The 10195-nt window shown below is 38.0% G+C and overlaps 1 protein-coding gene across 1 annotated transcript; it reads left to right on the forward strand.

Moving 5' to 3' along the window:
- Positions 1-4917: 4917 nt before the first annotated feature.
- On the forward strand, positions 4918-6686 carry LOC131597426 (uncharacterized). The gene is made up of 3 exons (XM_058870126.1): positions 4918-6168; positions 6249-6489; positions 6589-6686. Exons 1-3 carry the CDS (start codon positions 4918-4920, stop codon positions 6684-6686), a joined length of 1590 nt encoding a protein of 529 aa, XP_058726109.1.
- Positions 6687-10195: the final 3509 nt, after the last annotated feature.

Consider the following 10195-nt stretch of genomic DNA (forward strand, 5'->3'; position numbering starts at 1 on the left):
AGGGCTTATAATGAAAAGATTTTCAAACAAAAAACAAACAGATGTATGTGATGATATAGATTAGATACATCGAACATTTAGATGACATTTGTCTATTTTCCTTTGCTTCCACTAGCATAAGTGGGAACTACGATTGCTCTGACTTTCTCAACATCCCTTTGAGAATACGTAGGCACAAGGTCTTATTCCTTGGCGAGCAAAAATTCTCCCTCAAACCACTCAAACCTTAGCACCCGTAGACCCCGAGCTACAGATGCTCTGATTCCTTCTAGGGGATATGTATGCAGAGGATCGTGATGATCTTTGCGAGCATAATCAAACAAACACCTTAGGTCCCACCTATCTCACAAGAACCTCTCAATAACATGGAATAAATAACAAAGCAAAGAAACCTATAGAGTACTATAGATACGTTGGGTGCTAATACCTTCCCTTCGTATAACCAACCCTCTTACCCAAAGATCTCTCCCCACTTTTTAGGTTATTGCAGCTTTTTTCCTTTTCCTCCTTTGGAAATAATAAAAAGTTTGGTCGGAACAAAAGAAAAATCATTTTTTGAGCACTCGAGCCCAAAGAAGGCATCAGGTGTCTCATCCGAAAAAGATAACGATTTTTCCCCGCGACACCTAACCCTTATAAATTTTCCAGAAAAAACAAACAAAACCAATAAACACACATGGAAATAAACGATCGGAACCCTAAGCTAAGTGTTGGATCAGATTTACCTTTTGTCTTGATTTTCAGGAACGTGTAAGCTCCTCGCTAATCCCTCTCACGCTCTTCGTTTGCAGGTACGATGAAGACGAAGCTTTCAAGGTTTTTGTTCGCGGCTCTCCAATTTCCAGAAATCCAAAAAGCGTCCCCTCCCCCCTTCATCTGATTTCTTTTTCCATTTATAGTTAGGTTTTAATCAATTTAGGGAAACTTAGATTTAGGTTATTTGATTTAGTTTCATTTTGGTTTGATTTGTTCGTGATCTCCGTTAGTTTGTATAAATTGATTTTGTAATATATTGATTGATTAATGAAAAAGATTGAATATTTGATTTACGTTTTTAGTCTGTGATTGATTCTGATTTATGTTTTGATTCCTCTGAGATTCGTTCAATTTTGGATTTGGGCTTTGGTTGAGCTTGCTTGAGCTAGGGTTAGAGATGGCAGAAGCGGCGCTGCTAGGGTTTGGCTTGAGAACAAAGAGGAAGTGAACAGTGGCCGGGTTGGTTTTACCCGGTCCACTCCCTTGATGACCCACGTGACCCCCTTGGGCCCAGATTTGCTAGCGTGTTTTGACTCAACCATGACATCAATCCATTAGTTAATTAACTTAATAAATAGTATTAATAATAACAACAAATAATAATGTTAAACATTAACACTAATAATTAGATTAATAATAATACAATGCCTATATGATAAATAGTAAATTAATACTAATAATCCCTAAAAATATTAATCTTAATAATAATACTTAAATCCTAATAGTTAATAATAATAATATCATAATAACAATAATCCAATACAAATAAACCCTGAATAAATAATTAATCAAAAGGTCAAAACCTTATAATGGGGTAGATTGGGCCAAATGATAGGGCCAGAAATACCTATTAACTACACCCCATTTTTTACTCAACCAGCTTATAAGAGAATGAGTTTAACAATAGAAATGTTAAACCTCATTGTAGCGGGGAAAATCTGAGATCGAAGCCATTAATTGACTCGACTCAATATTTCAGTGAAAGTCGCCACCGCGCTTTATTATTTCCAAAGGAAAAGGGAAAAGAACGAAGAAAACCCAAAGATTGTTTTTTAAAACAAAAAGAGATCTTAGGACTTCCTAAGTGGTGCTAAAGACAATAAGTTCATATAGATTTCCCATCCTTTGGACTACCAACACTAAACCAATGCATTACCACTTGGGAATCCATATGAACTTATTGTCTTTAGCACCACTTGAATACATCATAAAGTTCTAACGAAAATTAGACAGAGTAACGACTGTATATGGGCGAAATCCTTATCAAGATGCCTTGGAATTAACCATGAAGGACTTTCGAGGGAAAACCTGCACACAACAACAGACAACAATCCAATGCCAGAAAGAATAACAACAGAGTAATAGGGTCCAGAGGTGCTAAGTCCAACAAGTCCAAATCTCCAAAATGCTCAGGAGAGTAACCAATAGTCCATAGAGAGCCTTATGTGTTTTTTAGATTTTAAGTTGTTTATTAATGTTTTGGCACAAAAATAGAGTATGGTCCAAGTGGACAAAATGAAAATGGCGAAAACATAAACAATACGTCCAAATGGACAAAGAGAAAATAGCGGAAACATAAACTTACGTCCAAATGGACAAAGAGAAAATAGCGGAAACATAAACATACGTCCAAATAGACAAAGAGAAAATAGCGGAAACATAAACATATGAATAATAAAGTAAAGCATAAAGCAAGAAATAATAAAGAACAATATAATAAAGTGCAGAAATTAAAGTCAATTGTTAGATGTTAAAGATAACCATCTTGAAACTTGTCAAGTATGTTATCAAAGTTAGTAATAAAGATCGATGGTGAGTGAAGGATGTTCTCGGATTTAAATTCAATGGAACTTTATCAGAAGCTTGATAAAATCATAGCGACTACACGATAAAATTCCATAAGTCTTAAATCAACCGCATACAATTCTCTTCCATGTTTGATCTTTTTTATTCGGGACACGAAATATTGCGCTATGTTAAGCAGATCGCCAAGTGATTTATGTAGAAATCACCCTACAACGAGGCCGGTCAACAATCTTTGTGCTAATGCATGCTAGAAAATGATATGTAGATCGTTCTCCGGAAGCAATATCGCACGAAAAGAAAATAGGTAGCGGTCTCATCTTCATCAAGAATCCAAAAGAATTCACATGATGTTGAAGATTTTCATCGATCAAAATAAAAAGAAGTGAAAGATGGAACCACATTCAAAAACTTCTTCCATCTCTAAGTTCAATCACTTAATTTTGTGGATTCGGATTTTCATCCTATCGACGCCCTAAGTCCATTGACATTAGAGAGGAATTAGGCCTCTAATTTGTGATTCAAAGAAAATCAGAATGGAGTAGGAGAAGAGATATATATATTGAAAAAACATGAAAGATATTTAAAAAAAACTAAGAGTCATTAAAATATTTTTTGATATTTTTAATATATAATAAAAACTAATACTAATATAGATTTTTGTATTTTTGAAAATATCAATTAAAAAATAACACTAAAAAGAAATATTAATGAAAAAAGATAGAGTAAGAGGTGCTGGCTCAAGGTTAGGGCATTGCTGGGCTTAATGATGAAGGCCCAAACTGAATTTGAAGTCCAATGAGGGAGGTGTGGATTGCTGGAAGAGCGTGATGAGAAGCAAATCACATGGGCTTAAAAAATCTGAGCCCAAAACTCAAACAATGCCCTAGAGTAAAGAGGAGTTGGTCCACCTCTTCTTGTTTATTTCAATTTCCACGATCTCCCTTCTTTTCCTCTGTTCTCCCCTTTTGTTGTTCTTCTTCTAAAACAAACCAAACAACAAGCTTCCCTTCATGATCTCCTTACTTCAATACAACTCGCGGCTTCCTCTGTTTTCAGATTCTGAGTTCGATTCGGCCGCGATTTGTTGTTGTTGAGTGTTGTTGTTGCACGGATGAACGTCGAAGCTGAGTTGTAAATCGGTTAATGTTGAAAATCGTTGAGTGTGCATCACTCTGACTCGGTTCGTTTGAAAGTGCAGCGATGTTGGTGATGATGCGTGAAGATTTGTGTGAATCCCGATTAGCCTGCTGGAACGTTCGTCGTGGAGTTGCTGATGTGCTGAGGGAACGATGATGTAGATTTGATTTTCTGCGTTTGAAAATTGTTATGAGGTTACGATTCGGTTCGGATTTGAAGCACTGTGGAGTTCGTTTATGAAGCTTTTTTTTTGGAAGTTTATGTGTTGTATCTGTTGTTTGGATTTTGATGCAGGTTATGGATTGTTTGTGGATGAAGGTTTTAAGGTGTATGGAGTAGGTTTGTATAGATTATGAGGTGAAGTGTGATGGTGAAGATTAACTTGCAGGTTCGGTTGACGAAGGTGAATGATTGTGAAGGGTTTTGAAGATATGAATGGGAGGAAGGTTTAACCAATTTTGGCAGAGTAACGTTACTGATTTTTCCTCCCCTTTCAGTGCTGATCAAGCTTGTATTTATAGGTGAATTTGATGAATGCCAAATCGTGCCAACGATTGCTCAAGCGTGTGAAGAGGTGAAGAATCCGTGAAGGATGGTGAGCTGGCAAGGTGGTGATGAAAACGTGACTGAAGCAAAATATCTGCTTTTGTTCAATTTGTTTTGCTGAAGGTCAAAGGTGTGAACCTTGAATTGCTTATGAACCTTTGATGAAAGTTGAATGGAGGGCTGGGATTACATCTTGAATGAAGTTTGGATTGAAATTGAGTTTTTGATTTTCCTGTACTGAAAACTGATACGTAGAAAACTTGAACCTTGCAAAAATCGTGACTATTTGGTGTGGTCCACAACTACTTCTTCATGGCTTCAAAAATCTTGTAAAAAAAAGACTTGGACCAAAGATTACTAATGGGCCTTCCAGACTCAATTAATTTGGACCTTCATTTTATTGAATTGCACCTATTAAAAATAAAAACAAGTAATAACAAAAATATGATAGAATTAAAAAAAAAAAAGGAAGACACGAACCCTCTGCTAGGGTTTGTGCCGGTTGAGAGTACGTTGCATGGGAATTCTGTGGAGGAAGTCGATTTACAAGAACGCAGCACCAAAAAGGCGAAAGAGAGGAATGATGGAAGGAAGGTGAGAGAAGAAGAGTATGGTGTAGCGTTGGGGAGGGTGACTGAAGAAGCCTCTCATAATAACCGTTCTTATAGAGACATGGTTATGGGTGTGGAAGGAGAGATGAATAAAACAGTAGAGGATGGAAGCGATTTAGGGGAGAGTGATGATGAGGAGATTGAAGAAACGGATGCTGAAGCTATAAAAGTCGTGGAACAAAAAGTGGGAGGTTTTAACTGCCCTCTCTTCATCCTTTCCAAAGCAGAAGAAAGAAGAATCCATAAGCCATGGAAGAGAGGGGTTATTGTGAAGCTGTTAGGAAGAAAGATTGGCTATAAGGCTCTGGAGACAAGGTTGAAGCAGATGTGGGTGAAGAAGGGGGTAATAAACATTATTGATCTCAGTAATGACTACAATCTCGTTACCTTCTCACATGATCAAGATCATACAACAGCAATGCTAAACGGTCTGTGGTTTATTTATGATCATTACTTAACGGTTAAACCATGGAGTCCTAATTTTCATCCACAAAGTGATACGATCAAATCGGTCGCGGTATGGGTGAGAATATCAGAATTGCCTATAGAATATTATGATTGTCGGATTTTGCACCATATTGGTAACAAGATAGGGAAAACAGTGAAGGTGGATAAAAATACAGTGTTACATGCTCGTGGAAAATATGCTCGGATCTGTGTGGAAATTGATCTAACAAAAACTCTTGTTGCAATGTTTATGATTAACAATCGGTCCTATAAAGTGGAGTATGAGGGCTTACACTTACTGTGTACAAGTTGTGGAAAATTTGGACACTATAAAGAAGGGTGCCAAGAAGGTGCAACTAATATCCTAACAGTGCAGGGTAAGAAAGGCCTAGAACAGGTGGTTGGGAATCAATCTGGAGACTCAGGTAGCAAGGGACAAGGTGGAGATAAGTTCCTGGGAAATGAAAGCAAAGGGCCTTGGGTGGTTGTGCAGAAACCGAGGCGTACTCGTAAAGGAAAAGAGAAGGACAGTAATGGGTGGGTAGGCGGCGTGAAGAAAGTTCCGGCGACTACAAATGAGGCAGTAAACAATGATCCGGTGAAAGTTATTAACTTACCAAAAATAGGAGGATCTCGATTTAATCTCTTAAATAGTGAGATCAATGAATTGATGGAGGAAGATTCTCACTTGAATGGGAATGAGTTAAATGGGTCCCTATCTGTGGAGAATGTGAATGATATTAATAGTAACCAAAAGAAGGAGTTGGAAAGGAATATTTCTAAGAATGGAAACATTAATGAGTCTGATATAGCAGGTCAATCAAAGATACAAGAGGAGCTGGTGGTTTCCTTAACCAACACGGAAGTAATAATTGGTGATTATGCGGACAAAAATAACAAAAAATCAGTTGTTACAGCTGGAAAAAAATTAAGAAACAAAATCAGGAAAAGAAGAACTCAAATAATAGTAAACCAACGGGATTGGCGACACGTGGTGGGATTGTTATTAAGGAGAAGTCTAGTGGAATTAGTAAGAAGGGCATCCAAGACATGTTTGGAACAGCAAAAACATGGACTACAAACTTGGAGAAGCAAGCGGAACTGTATAATTTGCAAATTAAAAAAGATCTCACCCTGAAAACTAAAGAGTGCTTCCAGTATTTTAACACTGATAATAGTCTAGAAGGTAAAAATGATTTGCATCTTACCAAAGATCAAAATATATTTTAATACAAGATGGCAGAACCACTTGATTTGGCTGAGGCTACAACGCGTTCAAATGCAGATGGTAAATCAACAACTTTGCCGCAAGGTAATGATGAGGAAACAGAAGAAAATTCCATTGATAATGAGAATGATCTTACAATGGAAGTGGTGGAATAGACTCCTATGGGAGTTTAAGGTTGCTTGTTTCATCTTTTTCGTAACTTGTTAATGATGAACACACCAAATAAGATAATGACCTGGAACTGCAGAGGTGCGGCAAGTAAATCGTTCTATAGATATTGTAAGCATTACATAGATTTATACCATCCGTCGATGATTGTTATACTAGAAACCAGATGTGATCCCAAACAGTTGGAGCAGTCTTTCGAGAAGTTTGGATTTAATGAGTTTTTGGTGGTTGAGAATAGAGGCTATTCTGGTGGTATTGTGGCAGCATGGAACAAGAGCACTATGGAGGTCAAATTCTGTACGAAAGACGACCACTTCCTGCATCTTCACATCAAGATTTCTAAGAAGCAGAAATTTTTCTTCACAGCAGTGTATGCAAATCCTCAGGAAAATCGAAAAAAGATTTTGTGGGAGAAGTTGCATGATATTGCAGACAGTATGAATGAGCCATGGCTTGTTGCAGGAGATTTCAATGACATTGCTAATAGTTCTGAAAAAAGAGGGGGACTCCACGCTTCTCATAACAGATGCAACTTATTTCGCAATAGAATACAGAGGTGTAAGATTGATGATCTAGAAACTAGAGGGCCAAACTTTACGTGGCGTGGTCCAATTTTTCATGGTGGGCAACGTATATATGAAAAACTGGATCGTGCTTTAAGTAATGATAGATGGAGACGGAACTTTCCGGATGCGTATGTTAAAGTGTTAGCGCGTGTTGAGTTCTCGGATCACCACCCTTTACTTATTGTTCCAACTATGACAGTTAATGTTAAAACTGAAAAACCGTTCAGATTTGAAAGCGCTTGGTTGATCAAAGGTTCGTATCATGATATGATCAAACAAACTTGGAATAATGAAGCTAATTTTCTTCAAAATATATGCAATACGAGAAAAGGAATTAAAGATTGGAAATTTGACACTTTTGATGAGGTTAGGAGGAATAAAGCTAAATTGATGAGAAGACTAGAAGGTATCCAGAGAAAACTTCAGCTGCACTACAACTATGGAGGTATGAAACGATTGGAAGTTAATCTTCAGGAAGAATTAAGCACTATTCTGAAACAAGAGGAGTTAATGTGGTTCCAAAGAGCTCGAACAAATTGGCTCACGGATGGAGATCGTAATACGCGTTACTATCACATGAAAGCTAGCACTAGGAGGAAAAGAAACAAGATCCTTATGCTGAAAAATGATAATGGGATTTGGGTGGAAGATCATGATAACTTGCAGCAGATGGTCACCAATTATTTCAGGACCATGTTTGCAAGTAATAATTTATGCTGCCAGTGGTTTCAGACGGATGTTACTTACAAGAAGATTAGTAGCGAGAGTTTGCACACCATGGCCGATAATATAACAGCAGAAGAAGTTAGAAGAGCCTTATTTGCAATGAAACCTTGGAAGGCTCCTGGCCCCGATGGTTTCCCTGCTGGTTTCTACCAAAGAGATTGGGATACTGTCGGAAAGAATGTTTGTGACTTTGTCCAAAATGTTTGGAGAAACCCGAGTACTATTAGTGATGTGAATAAAACGGATATTTGCTTGATTCCTAAGGTGAGCCAACCTCAGTTTGTAAGTCAATTTCGGCCAATCTCTCTTTGCAATACTATTTATAAGATTGTTACAAAGGTTATTGTTGAGAGACTTAAGCCGCACATGCCGTATCTTGTTTCCCCGTTCCAAACTGGTTTTGTGCCCGGAAGATCAATCCATGAAAACATAATTATAGCTACAGAAGCCCTTCATAGCATGTCTAAAAAGAAGGGTAAGAAGGGTTACTTTGCTATAAAGATTGATCTTGCTAAGGCTTATGATAAGATTAATTGGGAATTTATATGGAGGGTGCTTGTAGAAATTGGACTGCCTGACAGTATGACCAATATTATTATGCATGGTGTTACTAGTGTTGACACTAATATTAATTGGAATGGCAGTAGAGGTGAGTTTTTTAGGCCTAATCGCGGTATTCGTCAGGGAGACCCGATGTCGCCGTATCTCTTTGTTTTATGTATGGACAAATTGTCTCATATCATAGAACAGGAAGTTCAGCAAAAGAAGTGGAGAGGTGTACAACTTGGTAGGAAAGGACTGAAAATATCTCATTTAATGTTTGCCGACGATCTTCTGCTCTTCGGCGAAGCTGATGAGAATCAAATGCAGTGTGTTATCAGAACTCTCAATAGTTTTTGTAAGATATCGGGGCAAGAAGTGAGTAAAGAGAAGTCGAGTATTCTTTTTTCAGACAATGTCAAAAGAGGCATGAGGGGGAAGTTGCTGCAAATGTCTGGTTATCGCGAAACTGTGAAGTTCGGCAAATACTTGGGTGTTCCCTTAAGTGGGAGAAAGCTCAAGCGTAATGATTATGATTACCTCATTGAACAAGTATCTGTCAAATTAGCCAGTTGGAAAGCTAATAATTTATCCATGGCGGGAAGAATAACGTTAGCCAAGAGTGTTATAGAGGCTATCCCGATTTATCCTATGATGACGAATATTTTGCCAAAAGCCTGCATTAAGGAAATTCAAAGAGTTCAGCGTAATTTTGTTTGGGGAGATACTGAAGCTAAAAAGAAAATGCATGCTATTAAGTGGGACGTTGTTACTCGTAGTAAAGAGAATGGTGGCCTGGGTTTGCGGGACCTGGAGGTGATGAATAGAGCGTGTGTCATGAAGCTTAGCTGGAAGTTAATGAACAATGCGACGGATCTTTGGTGCAAGGTCCTGCGAAACAAGTATCAAATGGATACTGTTTCTGAAGAGCTGATTGGTCGAAATTCAGATTCGCATATCTGGCGTGCTGTTGTGAAGTGGATGCCGGAGCTGGTAGAAAATAGTGTCTGGCAAATCGGTAATGGAGAGAATATTAATGCTTGGAATGACTGCTGGATCGATGTAAACTTAAGAGTTGCTGAATGTGATGTTGATATTCCTATTGAGTTACAAAATGCTAAGGTTAGAGATCTGATAAATGAAGAGGGTGATTGGAATTGGGAGATCATGACAGATTGGTTACCTCTCAATTTACGATATGTTATTCAAGCGATACTACCACCAATGGATCAGGAAGATAGAGATAACATGCGGTTTGGCGGTTTTATAACAGATGAATACGCAGTCGAGGAACAATATAGAAAGCTTCACAATAACTTTGATACTAGCAGCGATAAAATATGGGAAGATATTTGGAGTTTGAAGGTCCCGGAAAGAGTGCGTGTTTTTATCTGGCTTCTTAACCATGACCGGCTGCTGACTAATTATCGGAAAAGCCTCTGTGGGATTGGTAGTGCTGCTTGTCAGTTATGCGGCAGCGTATGTGAATCATCGCTACATGCGTTACGTGACTGCCCGGTGGTGAAACGAATGTGGGATGAAATTGTTCCCAGCAATTTTACTAACGTTTTTTATGCAGGAAATTTGCAGGATTGGATCAGATGTAACATGAATTGCCTTAATGTTTATCCTGGCTGGTGCAATAAGTGGGCTATAGGGTGTCA

Source organism: Vicia villosa, linkage group LG4 (genome assembly GCF_029867415.1).
Source record: "Vicia villosa cultivar HV-30 ecotype Madison, WI linkage group LG4, Vvil1.0, whole genome shotgun sequence".
NCBI lineage: Eukaryota > Viridiplantae > Streptophyta > Magnoliopsida > Fabales > Fabaceae > Vicia > Vicia villosa.